We start from the raw sequence: 17008 nt of genomic DNA on the forward strand, positions 1-17008 counted from the left end.
GAATCTGGTAGATCTTTTTTGAATTCCAACACTATCACTTCTAAAGTTTTAGCTTGTTGGTTTTTAATTTTTTTCTTTGCTTTTACTGCTGTGTTTATTCACTGTGTTATTTAAGAAAGAATTCCATATAGATCACAGTAAGACAGATGATACAAAAGGATAGATTTAACGTAAAGATAAGGAGATGAGGCCACCAAGGTGAAAGGGTATGAGAGAGAAAAAAAAGGGGGAGAGGGGTAATGAGTGAAAGGAAGATAAGATGGAGCCAGGAGTGATTGCTAGAGGATCCTGTATATTTGCTGGAAGCAAACCTGTCACTGTCTGAGCAGCCAACACAGAGACAGAAACATCAACAGTTACATGATCAAGTATGTCCAGAGGAAAAAAGGAAACCTGTTGTTCAAGAAGAAGACATTTTTAAGGAAGTTTTCCCTGAGCTGTCACACAGGGAATGTGTGTGATCACCAGTGTGGGGCCACGGAAGAGCACTGTCATTTTTTTTTTTCTTCTTACTGAGTGTTCTCAATATATCACTCTTATTTTTCTTCAGAGAAATACAAAATCATTAAAGAAATAAACATATGCCACATGAAGAACAGGTATCATCCCTAATCTCAGCAGCTAGAAATAGCCACATTAACATATTACAAGTTCATTTTACCAGTGGTTTTGTCAAACTTTTTCTGGAAAAGGGCAGTTACTAAATATTTACAGACCATGTAATCTCTAATGAAACATCAGCTCTTGCACAAAAGCACAAAAGCAGTCACAGACAGCATGTAAATGAATGGGCATAACTGTGTTCTAATAAAACTCTATTTACACAAACAGGCAGCAGGCCAGATTTGGGCCTCAGCCACAGTTTACAGAGCCCTAATTTATACGTACCTCCCCTTCCTCCGACCTGCCCTCCTTCCCTCTTCCTTCCTTCTTTCCTTCCTTTAAAAAATTATTTTATAAAACTTTATTTTGAAAAAATTATAGATTTACAGAAAGTTGCAAAGATAGTATGGAGAAATACTTTTTTTTTTTTAAATAAAACCTTCAAGATCCTTCGAGTTGTTACATTTATTAATAGTTTTGCCTTTATCACGGAGTATTAGTCCATGGTGTCACGGTTTGTTTAACCATTTGCCTATTATAGGACATTTGGTTTGTACTTTTGGCTGGTTTTTGTTATTGCTAATAATGCTGCTGTGAACAGTTGTACATGGGATCAGAGACTCATTTCTTGGCTAGGTATATGTTTCATGTGGAGAACATTGGATCAATCCTGATGTGTCCATTGCTCAGCAAAAGAAGCAAATCTTCCTGAGGAACTTAGCATCAGATATTTCTAAAATTCAAACTTTCTGCAGTATACATAAGATAGAGGGTAAGCATTGGAATTATTTACCATAATATGTATGGCCAAAATTAAATGCTTGATACTGATTTTTAAGAAAAATTAAGTTTGTTTAAGTAGATTATATTTCATCCCTATATCCTGCTGTTTAGCCCTTTTGACTAAAATTTATATATTTAATAGGATTGCATATTTTAATTCATACACTTTGGACATGTAAAAAAAAAACAGAATTTATTTTGTCTTTAACAAATCAGGTCTTCTTCATTTTCCATTAAGGAAAACATAAAATTTCCAGTTAGGTTTAGATTTTGCCTCACCCATTAATTTATAGAGTCCCTTTAGGGAAAGCTTTCAGATTTCCTAGTCCCCAGAGTCTCCCTTTAGTTCCTTTCTCGGATAGAAAGGAAAAACATGGGGTACAGAGGCTCTTGCTGGCTGATGTCCATGGCTGGGTGACTGTGTTCCATTCCTTTGGCCCAGATAATGCTTTGGGCAGGTGATGCTTCCTGCCTGACTCAGACTCTCCTCTGCTCCCTTTGGCCCCCTGAAGCTTCACTGTAGCTGAGTGGTCATCTCTGAAGTCCTTTATCACAGGACCCCTTCACCCCTCCTTGGTGACAACTTCTGGAAAGCTCTTCAGCATGACTCTCTGCAAATCTTGGGTCATGGCTGCATCTCTCAGAAACCAGATCCAGGCTGACTGGCTGTGCCTCAGATTGGAATGGTGAGGACAACTTGAGTGGTGACTTGCCACAGCGTTCTGAACGATGAACAATGTCCTCAGTGTTTCCTTGGTGTAGCTTAGATACCTGAAGTGAAGCCTATAGGGAGAATCATGACATCCAGTGCTGTTTTTCTGCCTTCCTCTATCTTCTGCCTCAAATTCCCTCGGGTCTAGAAATGGTGGGTTTTCTGTAAATCAACCTTGAGGTTAAAGCTTTGATATGCTAAATGCAAGCTAACAGCATTTAGAAAAATCCTAAATCATGGTAGTGTCATCTTGATTTACAAGGCACTTGTCTTCTGGTAGTATGCTGTGCTTGAATGTAAAAAATATTTTTGTACATTTGTTTTCCTTTGTAACATTTCTCATCAACTAATGGTCTTCCTTCTTCCCTTAAGGCTGCCCCAGGAACTAGGGCAAAGATCCTATACATAGAAGGTCAAAAAAGAAAATCATTAATATAATTTAAAACATTTCCCTATTACATATAGTAATTAGTGGCATTAGTGAATGTTATACACTAAGTTTTCCATGTGTCTTTCAAGGCATTAGGGACTTCCACTGAGTAATTTGGGATTCTAGATAATGATCTAGAGACATATATCTAAATAATATGCCCATTGAAATGGTTAGAATTTATAATACCTAACATTTTTTTGAAAGACCTTTTTTATTAGTACTTTTTTTCCTCTTAGGCATTTCTAAAATTGAAAGGTAATTGAAATATGATACTATATTTGTTTCAAGCATATAACATAGTGATTTGATATTTATATACATAATGAAACGGTCACGGCAATAAATCTAGTTACTGTTTGTCACCATACAAAGTTATTACAATATTATTGACTATATTCCCTATGCCAAACATTATATCCTCATGTCTGTTTTTTTAATAACTGGAAGATCATTACCTCTTAATTCCCTTCATCTATTTCATCCATTCCTCTACCCTTCTGACAATTATTGGTTTGTTCTCTGTATCTATGGATCTATTTCTGTTTTGTTTTGTTTTATGTGTTTCGTTTTTTAGATGCTACATGTTAGTGAAATAATACAGTATGTATCTTTCTCTGACTTATGTTACTTAGCAAAATACCCTCATGATTTCTTCATTTTGATGCAAACGGCAAGATTTCATTTTTTATGACCGAATAATATTCCATTACATATATACACCACTGCTTTATCCATTCATCTGTTGATGGATATCTTTTTTAAATAAATTTATTTTTTATTGGTGTTCAATTTGCCAACATACAGAATAACACTCAGTGCTCATCCCATCAAGTGCCCCCCTCACTGCCCATCACCCATTCTGCCCCACCCCCCCCGCCCTCCTCCCCTTCCACCAACCCTTGTTCGTTTCCCAGAGTTAGGAGTCTTTATGTTCTGTCTCCCTTTCTGACATTTCCCACACATTTCTTCTCCCTTCCCTTCTATTCCCTTTCACTATTATTTATATTCTCCAAATGAATGAGAACATATAATGTTTGTCCTTCTCCGATTGACTCATTTCACTCAGCATAATACCCTCCAGTTCCATCCACGTTGAAGCAAATGGTGGGTATTCATTGTATCTAATGGCTGAGTAATATTCCATTGTATACATAAACCACATCTTCTTCATCCATTGATCTTTCGATGGACACCGAGGCTCCTTCCACAGTTTGGCTATTGTGGACATTGCTGCTAGAAACATCGGGGTGCAGGTGTCCCGGCGTTTCATTGCATCTGAATCTTTGGGGTAAATCCCCAGCAGTGCAATTGCTAGGTCATAGGGCAGGTCTATTTTTAACTCTTTGAGGAACCTCCACACAGTTTTCCAGAGTGGCTGCACCAGTTCCCATTCCCACCAACAGTGTAAGAGGGTTCCCTTTTCTCCACATCCTCTCCAACATTTGTGGTTTCTTGCCTTGTTAATTTTCCCCATTCTCACTGGTGTGAGATAGTATCTCATTGTGGTTTTGATTTGTATTTCCCTGATGGCAAGTTGTTGATGGATATTTAGATTGTTTCTGTACCTTGGCTATTGTAAATAATCCTGTAATGTTTATAGGGGTGCATATATCTTTCAAAATAGTGTTTTCATTTTCTCTGGATGAATATCTAGAGGTGGAATTTCTAGATGATAAGATTGTTCTATTTTTAATTTTTTGAGGAACTTCCATACTCATTTCTGTACTGGGTGTACCAATTGTACATCACCAAAGTACACGAGGGCTCCCCTTTCTCGATATCTTTATTTTTTTGATAACAGACACTATGATGGGTGTGAGGTGACATCTCACTGTGATTTTGATTTGGTTTGATTTGTGTTTCCCTGATGTTTAGTGATGCTGACCATCTTTTCATGTGTAGGTTGGCCATCTGTATGTCTTTTCTGCAAGAATATCTGTCTATTCAGGTCCTCTGCCCATTTTCTAATCAAATTGGTTTTAGATATTGAATTTTATGAGTTCTTTGCATATTTTGGATGCTAACCCCTATTTTTAGTACTTTTGACTGGAAATATCTCAGGAGGAAAGAATCTACAAATTTTAAGTGAAATCCAATTTATTAAAGACCAACTATCAACTACACTTAGCATGTATTCTCTTAGACCAAATAGTTGAAAACTGTCTGCATTTTTATTTTAGCATGTGTTTCAAATTCCTGGTGTTCTGCAATCATAACTGATATGTCCTTGCAATTTGCACATTTCTGCTCAGCTCTTGTTTTAGAAGTCCAAAGTGACATTGTGTCTGGAGCCAAGCTTGCTGTGCATAAACCTGTAGCAATTTTTGGAGAAGAGAAGCAAATTAGAGGACCAAAGGAAAAGCAAATGCAAGAAAATGCTTTAACAACAGAAAATGCTTCCAGTGAAATTCTGTAAGTAAGCAGCATGGCCAGAAAAGCTACCTGGTTCCTATTTGAACTCAGCTCATTAGCTCAATAACAGCACAGAGCCCGTGCAGGGAACCTACACCACATTTGTGAAATGGATGTCAGGTGAAGAGCTAGTATTTAATTAGTTTTCTGGCAAAAAGATAGAGCTGGAGCTTCAATATTCAGCCATCACAGTGATCTACTTTCAGTAATTTTATTATTATATCACTATTTTTAAAAGACTGGAATTTGGGAATTGCAAATTATTTGAGGAATCTATCATGTTTTGCTTCCATAAACGTCGACTCCAGGAACAATTAAATTAATATAGGTTCAAGCTGGACTCATGTTAACATACAGTCATCATCCTGGGTCACTGAAGTAGTTCCCTGATTGGTCTCTATCTCTCTTTTCTCCTTCCAAATCACCTCGAAGTTCTAACTACAGACAATTATCTTTTTAAAACATACTCCTTTTTATACAGTTCTTCAGTGGCTACCTATTGCAGATAGAAAAAATATTTAGTCTGGAATCGCAAACCCTTCTGACCCGAGTCCAGTCCTGTCATTGACCCTCATTTGTACCTCCATGCCCACCTCCACTCTACACTTTTTCTTCCTGACACATGAACTGAGCTCCTGCTCGGCCACCACAAGCTGCTACTGAATGTGGCATATTCCCTTTATGCACTGTTGCAGGCCTCTGGGCCACAAATTTGTTTCTCTCCGTCTGAAGTGCCTTGACCTGTCTGGTACTCCTCTTTGGATGATTCTTCATTATTGAAATCAATCATGGTAATGATTGTACCTGATTATGTGCTTATCACTTCCCTCCCGGCTCTCCCCGCGACCACCACCAGCCTGGGAATTCCTTGAGGGCAAAAACTCTTTGTCACGCCTGTTCTGTGAAGACCAGGGTAGCTGATTTTAACCATCATTTACTGAATACATGAAGGAATGACTGAATGAGTCTCTAAATTCTACAACCATATACAGCTAGTCAACTACCATTGCGATAACAGTGAAAATCAATTTATATATCTTTTGAAACTATTTTACAAACCATTTTAAAAGAATGCTTCTATCCTCTATTATAAGAATATCAAACTCTTATTTTAGAAAACAAACCCCCTCATTTTGATGAGTGATCCATCTGGTCTCAAGTCCTGACACTAACGGAGGTACTGAAAGGTCTTTTTCAGAGAGAAACTATTTGGCCCACGTGGTATATTCCTCAGTGGCTAGAGAATTTCTGAAGAATGTATCATTTGGCCCCTGACTTATTAGACTGCACATGGAAAAAAAAAGTAAACAGTAAGAAAAAAAGAAAGAACATCTTTGACAGCAAAGATCCACATTGTTCTCATTTCTAGGTATCATCGAGGTCTGGCGTTCTTGAGGTAAAAGTGATGATGTCCACTCAGAACGTAAGGCAGGAATCTCCTGCACATTCCAGCAGGCACTTTTGATCTTATCTTCTGTTGAATAGTCGTAGTAACAGGAAGATCACTATTCCACAAGGCAGCCCATTCTAATGTTGAAATTATTTAGAACATCTCCATCCTATGGTCTCATTTGTTTCTCTGTTTATACTCATTCCTCTTCTACTTTAAAATCCTTAAAATATTCAAAGTTCATCATCATCAGGCTACTGGATTATCTCTTTTCCAGGCTAACTTTCACTTGTTCTTTGAACCACTTCTGATGACTCAATCCTAAACCATCATATATTAGAGAGTCACTTTAAGATTTCCCCAGGATTTCTTAGATATATTTGTCTGGAAGTTTTACATATTTGAAAAGTGGGATGATTTAAGGAGGGATATCCATAAAGCAAGGGGGTAAACATAGATCTAGAAGGAACCCTTTTGATAGTTTGGTTCTGTGTAAAGACTTTTGGTAATAAAAATAAAATGGAAAAGAAACTCTGGGGGCACTCACCTCAACTGTTTGTGAAAAAAAAAAAAGGCTTTTTAAGCATGTAGCTCATGGACAACTTTCTCATTACAGGCAGGCCCTGCCCACTTCCTAAGCCTCTTCACATACTACCTTTCTCATTCCCTGCATACCTGTCACATCAGTGTCTTTCTGTTCCTCAACTGAAGCAAGCATATTCTTGCTTCAGAACCTTTCCATTCCATTTATTCTCTTTGCCCAGAATGCTTCTCTCTCTCTAGAACCTCCCATGGTTGGCTCCTTCCCATTTTTCCTGGTCTCAACTCAAACATCATCTCTCAGAGGAGCCTCTCTGACTCCACTGCTAAAGTAGACCCCACCCACCCTGGCTAATTTCAATCACAATATCTTGTTTTATTACACTCATGACCCTTATTTATTTATTCATTGACTTGTCTGTCATCTCTCTTCTGCCCACTAGGATGTAAGCTCCATAAACCCTGAGCACCTACCTGTTTTGTTCATCACTGTATCCTCAACAGTTAGGACTCTGTGCCTATCATATAGCAGATGTCCAAGAAATATCAGTTAAAGGAATGAGTGACTAACTGTGGAATGATTAGTTATATAAGTGGACAAATGAATGAATTAATAAAGCAAGGTATATTTAAAAAGGGCTGCCCTAAAGTGGCTTGACTATACTTCATTTGCCTGGAAGCCAAAGAGCATACCAATAAATTCCATGTGAGAAAATTCTTCTCTTCCATGGGAGAAGAATCTTGTTTACACCTTGCTGAATGTGTTATAAGAAAGACATTTTTGCTTCCTGTTTTTCTCAAAAAAATGGAGTTGGTGGGAAAGCTGTGGGTTTTTTTTTTTTTATTTTTAACACTAGATGGCACTGTTGTTTTTTAACTGTCAGGGAAGATTTTTGACTTCAGCCGCCTGTGCGCAATTTTGAATGAGGCAGTTGCTACCCAATTTCATATCCACATATAATACTCGTGTTACGTTTGAAAAGTGTATGGTCTGTTCTGCCAACACTGGAATTGACCCCAAAGATTTTGGTAATTTGATATCGCTTCCAGTTATATCACGTACCAGGAGCACCTTGGTGATCACAGGCCCTCTCCCCGCCAGCTGTATGTACACCATATGCGTATTTAGAGTGCAAGAATGTGCTCACTGCTTTGCCTATTTATCCTGCCCCGGGCAGAGCAGTCCTCATATTGTGTTGTGATCCATGGAAGCAAATGTACCCTAAACTGTGCCCCAGAACATGATATGTACAGATCTGTATGGTGGTTACGCTCCTGTTCACATCTTCATCTTAGTAAGAAGCCAGAAGGCTTGACTGACTCAGTTATTCAAGCTATGACTGTTCAAATGTTTTCATGCATTATTTTCTACCAAAAGCTGGCACAAATGTGCTGATGCTTTTTGAGCCTCTCTAGATTTGAGAGGAAAAGTTAATTAAGATTTCTAAACAATTGTCTAATGAGTAAACTTTATGAAATGCAGTAATCTAGGCTGTCCTGTTCCAGACAGAATTATGACCCACTTTTTGGAGTAAGCAGAAAAAAATCTCATTACACATTCATTATGATCTTCTTAAGCTACAGAGTAGTCTTAATCTTGCAGGGTTTTTTTAGAGGAGAGGAGGGACAGAGGTAAAGGGGGAGAGAGAATCTTAAGCAGGCCCCATGCCCAGCACACACAACCCTGAGATCATGACCTGAGCTGAAATCAAGAGTCTGATGCTTAACCCACTGAGCCACCCAGGCACCTCAATCTTGCAGTTTCTGAAATACAACACATAGCCCCATTTTTTTCCTGAATAAATATAGTAAAGATGAATGCTCTTTATTACATAATTGGGGAATTTTATTCATAACTTATATTAAAAGATCTAAATTATGTATTAGTAGGAAGTGGATTTGCAACGTTAAGGCACCATTATGGAAATGCGATTTACAGATCCATCAATAGCCTTCAGGATATGATCAGACTATACCTCAGAGAAAATTCTGTGAGTAAAAACCAGAATTCTTAGACTTGTGTTTGCTTCTGAACCTTGGTAGAGATTCACATGCAAGAACCCATCTCCGAATGAAAGCTTGTCACACGCTTCTCAGGTATGCCTGGCAGGAAACTCCTCATGACTTTGATGAGGATGACAGTCTTCCAAAGAAAATGGAAGAGGAACTCTTTGAAAATGTGGAACCACAGAAGAAATACAGGTAAAAAGTTGCAAGGGATTCTTGTTAGAGATTTCTGCATGATCTTAGATTTCCTCACTTCAGGGCAAAATGATCCCTGAGGGTTTGCAGTACTGTTAGCCGCCATTCACCTCAATATACACATTTGTGTCTTTCCAGTGTTTTTGACTAAATATTTGCAAGTATTTGTGGGAAGGCCCTTCTCCCTTTAGCTTACGTTGTGCCATGTAGTGTATTTCCTTGTTCGCTGGTGTCTTTTCTATTAAACAGTAAGCTCATCCACCTTTGCCTCCCGATAACACAAAGCCTACATATTTGTTGAATGAATGTATGAATGAACTTAATAATAAGCATGTAAAAATAATAATAATAATAATAAGCATGTAAGATGCTCTGATGTTTTTAAGAAATTGGCAAAATGTAGTTTCTTCCTTTTTAATTTTATTTTTTTCTGGTTGACATCCAGTGAAATAACAGGGATTTATAGCACTTTGCATTATTCCACCTTTAAACATTTGCTTAACATTATAGCATTTTGTATAAATCAAACAGCTTTGTCAATAGTTAGCATTGGCCGATGCACATACTAGGGGCTTTGTAGATGTTCATAAATTAATTTAATTAACAATGCATTGTGATGTTTAATATATTTCATAAGTCTGCTTATTGCCTTAGGATCCTTAATAAACAAGAGATTCTTTTGAATTAACTTATTAGCATATCATTCTTTTTAATGATATTCCTATGAGTTGTTAGGGAAGATTGAAAAACTTGAAGAATGGCATTCTATTTGCTAGATCTAGAGGCTGTAGGTAAAGTCCAGAAATAACCATGATTTTCCATTTCTACCTGCCCCTCTCCTTCTCCTACTCCTTTTCCTCTTTATCTAAATTTCATTAAATTTATTTTTTGAATAAATTTATTAAATTTATTTTTTGCTACGCTGATGAGTTTCTCATATTCTCTTGGATGGACATTTATTCCTGTTACAGAATAAACTCAGAATTCTACTCTTTACATCAGCTTGGCAGTGTAAGGCAAACAGCATTGCTGCTATCCCGATGATAATGCCTCACCATTATAAGTGAATTTGGTTCACAGCAGGTCTCTCGCCAATAGAACTTGCAGTCTCCAGCACATCAAGTGCGCAGGATATTTTTCAGCCTCTAATGAGATTTTCTTTATCTCAGCTATTCTCCAAAGCAGAGTAAATTGCAGAAGCTTTGCCACCAGCAGTTTGAATACAGAGATGGGCAAATTATAAGCCATGCTGCCCCTCAGCTAGTTTTGGGAGTGCAAGGTCCTGATCTGCGTTCAGGCATGGAGGTAGTTTTGGTGGAGAAAAAAGTGGATGATAGTCATCAGCGATGGATGCACAAGGAAGACAGCAGGTAAAACCATTATATTGGGGGTCGATATATCAAAATATATCTATGACAGCCTAAAAGACCTGGCCTGGTCCCCACAGAGCTGGCAGGGGTATATTCGAGGGCTTTACATTTTCTATTTAATGTAGCCAATAATTTTTTTATCCTATTCAAAGAAGAGAAAGAAAGTGAAATCAAATGTAAATGCTCAGTAGTCTGTACACAACTTATCCACTGTCAATTCGGATAAGAAATATGAAATCTGACCTACTGGGTTCAGAGTTTTAACTGGCTATTGAAGTTAAGAGAAAACTGGACTGCCATCTATTTTATTTTTATGTTTTGAAAGGATCAAGTATGAAGTTAGAGTCCCCATTTAAAAAATTTCATAGTACTTTTCATTAACTCAACCTCCTACCCCTCCCCACATGCATGCCTTTCCTCCATTCTCTATTTCCATCAAATAACCAACTGATATGGCTTCTGCTTACATGGTAAAAATGAATTCTTACCTTAACAAATATATCAATGGCTGGCCCTTGTCACTGACAATAACCACTGTCAAAGGTTATTTCTAAGACAATTAGAGGAATTTAAAATTCTGGGTACCAAGTGATATGAAGGAAGTCTTATTAATTTTGTTGGGTGTCCTAATAGTTTAATGGCTGTGTTAAAAAAAAAAAAACCAAGCAAACAGTCCTGATCACTAGGGTATATACTGTAGTATTTACAAATTAAATTAAGAGGTAGGTCAGATTTGCATTAAAATATCCTAGCAAAAAAAAAAAATGTAAAAAGGTGGGGGGGATGGATGAAATGAGACTGGTAGAATGTGGGTAGCTTTTGAGTTGTGGTGGCTCATTAGACTTCTGTCTCTGTTTTTGTTCATACATTAACATATTTTTAACAAGAAAGAAAACAACTTCTTGGTTTTTCAGTTGGTTTGCCTCAAATTCTACCATTAGTCTTATATGGTGGGGCTCCAGGGGCTTCTTCAATCTCTTGACATCTCTGTGATATGTATATTTTTTTCCCTGGGAAAGAGCTATGATTTTTATTGGGTTCTCAAAAGGTGTGTGATGTGGAAGGTTTAGGAATTGCTGCTTTGAGAGAGATTGCATACACTTCAGCAGGCGGCAGCAGCAGCCCAGCATGGGCAGGAAGGGAGCTAATCTTACTGTTCACTCTCAGAGATGAGCCAAGTGCCAGCAGGGAACACTTACTGGGCTTGTTTTTGAGAAGGCTGAAAAGCCAACCTGTAGATGGACCTGGCAAGGTCCATTCATCCTAGCTAAGCTAACTTTACAACAGGGAGCTAAGAAGCAGGTTTTTGTCCCTGTGAATGATTTGCTATATGGGACCAGAATTCATTCATTCTGCTGCAAAGGGTTATTAAGTGCAGTGTTTTGGGTGCTGGTGCTTTAGCTAAGACTAAAACAGATGAAAATCCCTGCCCCTGCAGAGCTAGTGCTATCAACTCTGCATTTCTGGAATTTAGCAGCACATCTTACTACTTTAGCTTACTGTATTATAATGGAGGTCCTAGTTGAACCCAAGTTGGAATTTGAGTGTGGCTGATGAACTGAGGTGGACACAAATGGGGAGTGAAGGAGGAGAACTTGGGGCAGGAGAAAGTCAAGCACGAGGAGTTTTAACTCAGAAGCACTTTGTCTTTAGAAAGAAGAGTGAGTTCTGAGTCCTGCTTAGTGGCTGTCAGTAGTTTCATTTTTCATCTTGAATGCTGTGGATAAAACACAAGGAGGGAAAGGCTTTTTAAGTAAAAACAAAAAGAAATTTGACTAAAACTCTGCGAAACGTTGGACCATGATGAACACTGTTTTGACAAATCCAATCATGTGTAACACAAAAGAGGAAGCTCTCTTCCAGTTCCTTCCACTTCTTAGAACACTCTACAACTTCATTACTTGAGGCCTTCCTATGTCAAGCCATAGAAGAGAGGGATAATGGGTGGGAGTTGCTGGTATTGGTTGATCTCAGGTCAGAAAATTTATAGTCTTTGGAGAACAAGTGGATCAGTGAGGGGAAGGGTGAATAGGACAGGATTTGCTCCTGAATACATGGATCACCATCTAGAGGCTCCTACAAATACTTGGGCAGGAGAGGTTTTGCAGAAGTCTTGGTGATTAGGTGCAGGCATGATTCAGATTCATGTGTCCTATGGCAGAAGTATGTTTGCATAGTGACAGTAATTGTGAGCTTTTTTCCACATTTTCTCTTGGCATTTTGCTTTTTTCTCTTCCATGTAATTGGATATTGCAACTCATTTGTTCTGAGAAGCTGATGGAGGGCTGGAGAAACGTGGGTTGTGCTGTGTAGCAACAACCTGTATAAAATTACATTTTTGTCAACCACAGTCTTTCTATCCCCCATATTTTGCCCAGGCTGTAAATTTGTGTTTAGGGGGGCAAGTAATTGCCCATTCAAAATTTGTGCTCATAAGAGTATAAGCTAGAATAGCTCCCTGCCAAGTGGCTATCACTGTGCTGAGAGTTTTCTACCATTAGCCCTTTCATTCTGTCCTGTAGGTCTTGGATTACTTTTTCATTTTGGCCTTCTAATTAAAATATAAAATAACTATGAAGTCTGATATCTTAAGCAATTACCAGCAAAACTTCTTAAGGGAAACTATGACTCTGAAAAGAATGTCTTGCTAGGGTAGCACAGGGTCTCAACTAGAGGTGCAAGAAATAAGCAAGGGGGCATGGAAAGGGAGTAGGAAATTGCCAAAGATACACTCATTTGGTTTCCAGCCATGCAGGAGAATGATCCAGGTCAACTTTTGAGATAACCTGGCATCTTTCTCCCATTTTCAACTCTGGCAAAATCTGAATTAAACATGTGGCTTCTAAAGGGAAATATGAAAACAATGCTGAGGGATGAAAATCTCCTCAATAGGACCCAGAATTATACAGGGGAAAATACAGTGTCATAGAATTTGGAGCTGCAAGAGGATCTTTAAAATTTCCTAGTCTTAATCACTTGATTTGAAAACTTAGGTAAACTGAGGTGCAGGAGATTAAGTTGCTTGCAAGCACGCATTTCCTGGGTTGATGGAAGGGGCTGTGGTGTTCTTGGGATATTCCTGGGACACAGAGTAAGTTCTCACACTGCCATTAGCACATAGTGGGTTTTATATATAAGTCTATTACTTAAGTTTCCTGCAAAATGTAAGCACTGTTGCTAAGGGCAAGTGCCAGTTGATGGTACTGTTCAAAAATGAAAAGGAAAACCAACACTATCATGGCTGAGCATGGCACTGAAGCATGGGAGAAGTTGCTACGTCTATTTTAAGCAGCAGAAACATAGATAGCTAAGTAACTAATCTTGGCATCTCAGTAGGTCATTGCAGGAAATGTACGGTCATTCATTCATATGAATAATTTTGAGTGTCAGTAAAACTGCAAGACCCAAACTATGCAAATGGTGAGGCTACACAGCTGAATAATAGAGAATACCAGCTCTCATGCAGTGCCCAGTTTTGATAAATGCTAAGAAGATATTTGATGAAATCCAGTACTCATTTTTTATATAAAATGATACATCATTAATTAACAATAGAAGGGAGAAATACAAGATTGTGGTTATCTTGTAGTGATATGAGTAATGTCTAAAATTCTCTTATAATTTTTAACTCTATTTTCCAATACTTTGTAAATTCTTTACAGTGAGGATATATTGTTTTATATTTATTTATAGTACAGAAGTTTAAATTAGATATCTGGAATTTTTTAAGACTTGAAAGGAGAAATATATTACTTTTATAACAGACTCCCTCTCACCTTCTCTCCCTTCCACTCCCACATCATTAAATTTTATAGGACGAGTTATATTTTCCACAGCAGGAATGCCACTGCTGGTGTGTAATGTAACCATGTTGACAGACATAAAGAATTGGCTTTTTCTATACAGACAAGTTTCTTGACTCTTTGGCTTATTTTTGTTTTTAAGTGATGCAAGGAAAGGAATTTGAGGGTTTTAGCTCAATCATTTTCTTTCTTTTTTTCAGTCATGGGGACTTTATGTGAGCTCCTATGTAAGATAACTTAAAAATATTCAAAGTATATCTTGTGCTTTTAGGATATGCTCCTTAGAAAAAGAGAATTTGAGGAAAAGCTATAAAGAAAAAATCACAACCATTAATAATCATAGCCCATTCTAAATGATATGTGCCAGGCAATATTCTGTGTGTTTTCTGTGCATTAATTTATTTTGTTCCCACAAGAGTCCTGTGAGGCATGCATCATTATCCTATTTTACAGAAGAGGAAACTGAGGTACGGGGTTGTTAAGCAAAGCCATATAGCTACTAATAAGTGAATTCAGGATTCAGACTTAGGCACTGTGGCTCCAAAATCCATGTTCTTAATCATTTTGCCACAGTGCCTTTCATAATAAATAGCAGGAGGTGAAGAGGGTTATCAGTCTGGGTTCCATCTGGAGACAGAAACCATACAGTGATTTAAATGACATATGTAACGTAAAGGATTATTAAACAATAATAAAAGAGTAACTATCAGATAGTTTTTAAAAATCCTCTGGACAGTGCTCTGGGGCTGAGGGAGTTAGGGACAAACTCAAAAAGTTGAGGGAAATTAGGCCCTTTCCCAAGGCCAGAGTTCAGAACTCATTAGAAAAGGTATGGATGCAGATAGCTGCATGGCAAAAACCCACTGGTTTGCCTGGCCAGACCTGCACTGTGGTTGCTATGCAAGAAGGAAGTAGCCTTCTGGAACATACATGGGGTCACAGCTGGTTTGGGGACACACAGGCATGAAAAGGGAATGGGGGTGCTGGGGAGGCAGAAAGTTTAGAGCATGTGACGTCCATGTCAGGAGGACCACAAGCAAATGATTCCCAGGCCAGGCCAGGCCAGGGCTCTGAGAGTTCCCAGGGACCACACACTCTGGGCACCTGGTTAGAGAAGAGCAAGGCTGGATATCCTCACTCCCAGCTGCTGACTCCATGCAGAAGCCAGGAAGAGCAAGAGAGCCCCTTCCTCCTGCAGTGTTCCTCCAGCACTCTCTACTGAGAAAGCTTCACATTGTGCTTCTGTGGGGGAGAAATGCTTAAAGGATTCATATCCATTATCACAGAGCGTGTTCGGAGCTAAGAGGCAGCACTCGGGTAAGTGGCACAGAGGGAGCTCTGATCTGGTTATGCTACTTGATAACAGGCCTAATCCTGTTTTCCCAAAGGACCTTTCACCTGGTGAGTAACCCAGACCTTGTGCTGGCAGTATCAATGACCAAAACAAGAAATGAAGTCTGTGGCTCTCCAGTTATTGTTCAGGTAAGATATAAATATAGGCTAAGTAGTAATCATGGCCCTTTATTTAAAATTAAGTAGAGCTCTATGTTTCCTTGTTGTGGAGAAAGACAATGGCTGTCATAGAAACCTGTTTTGAATGCCATTGTTAAAATATTTACAATAGTCTGCCTAGATTTCAAATTCAACATGTTCATGTAGCTCTTAATTTAGTTTAATCCAACAGATGGTGATTGTGGGCTTGCTGCATGTCAGGAGCGATGCTAGTTACTTAAATCAAATCCAAGGGCAAGCATGAAAAATTATCCCAGTAACATTCATACAGTCTCAGTGGTGGGTCAAGTGAATGCACGTGTTTTAAGCTCAGTGATTGGGACATAGACAATTCCCCTCTCACCTGGTAACTGGAGGGAAAGAGCATGATCAAAGGCCTTCCTGAAGGATGTGACCTCATCAATGTTAATTCTATTAAGATACTCATTTGAAATACACTTTTAACATACTTTTGCAAATGCTTAAAGCAGCCAAACAATTTTTGGAGACTCCTAGAGAAATCTGGGTTCATTTGAGTTGGGTAAAGATCTATGGAATTCTTTCTTCATGTTTATCTGTCATCCTTACTTATAATCAAAGACACTCCTAAATGGGTATGTGTTTTTCCTTATAGGAGGAAAGAAAGTTTAGGAGTGCCCCTGCTCTGAATTTATTTTTTATATCCTCCACAGTATGTACCATTTTTTTTGTTGTTAAACAGAATATATTGTCCCCAAAGTACATTTGTTTTATTCGATGTTTTTAATAGCAATGAAGCAGCTTGTTTTGCAGGTCCCGAATCCATAATTGGGATAAAGCAATCTGGACAAATATCAAAGCTTAATTAAGTCTTCTATCCTGCTGATAAACATGGACTAAAAATTTATTCTAGGAGACATAGTATATATAACATCACATTCTTCCCTGTCAGGTGCCTCTTTGACATGGGCCACCGCGAGCTTAAAACCTCATGCAGATGCAAATTTTGTACCTTAATCACTTTCTTTTTTATTTATTTATTTATTTATTTATTTATTTATTTATTTATTTATTTATTTATGATAGTCACAGAGAGAGAGAGAGAGAGGCAGAGACACAGGCAGAGGGAGAAGCAGACTCCATGCACTGGGAGCCCGATGTGGGATTCGATCCTGGGCCTCCAGGATCGCGCCCTGGGCCAAAGGCAGGAGCCAAACCGCTGCGCCACCCAGGGATCCCCCCTTAATCAGTTTCATAAAATTACAGATATTGACATTTTCCCCTAAGGTT

General features: G+C 38.4%; 1 protein-coding gene across 23 annotated transcripts in view; it reads left to right on the forward strand.

The window, feature by feature from the left end:
- DCDC1 (doublecortin domain containing 1) overlaps positions 1-17008 on the forward strand; it is a 482774-nt gene that overhangs the window by 392457 nt on the left and 73309 nt on the right. For all 23 annotated transcript variants that reach the window (XM_038563136.1, XM_038563134.1, XM_038563146.1 and 20 more), the window contains 5 exons: positions 1240-1375; positions 4784-4943; positions 8917-9075; positions 10245-10445; positions 15637-15730. In XM_038563136.1, coding sequence (XP_038419064.1) covers positions 1240-1375; positions 4784-4943; positions 8917-9075; positions 10245-10445; positions 15637-15730 — 750 coding nt within the window. The remainder of the gene's footprint in view (positions 1-1239; positions 1376-4783; positions 4944-8916; positions 9076-10244; positions 10446-15636; positions 15731-17008) is intronic.

This window comes from Canis lupus, chromosome 18, assembly GCF_011100685.1.
Source record: "Canis lupus familiaris isolate Mischka breed German Shepherd chromosome 18, alternate assembly UU_Cfam_GSD_1.0, whole genome shotgun sequence".
Classification (NCBI taxonomy): Eukaryota; Metazoa; Chordata; class Mammalia; order Carnivora; family Canidae; genus Canis; species Canis lupus.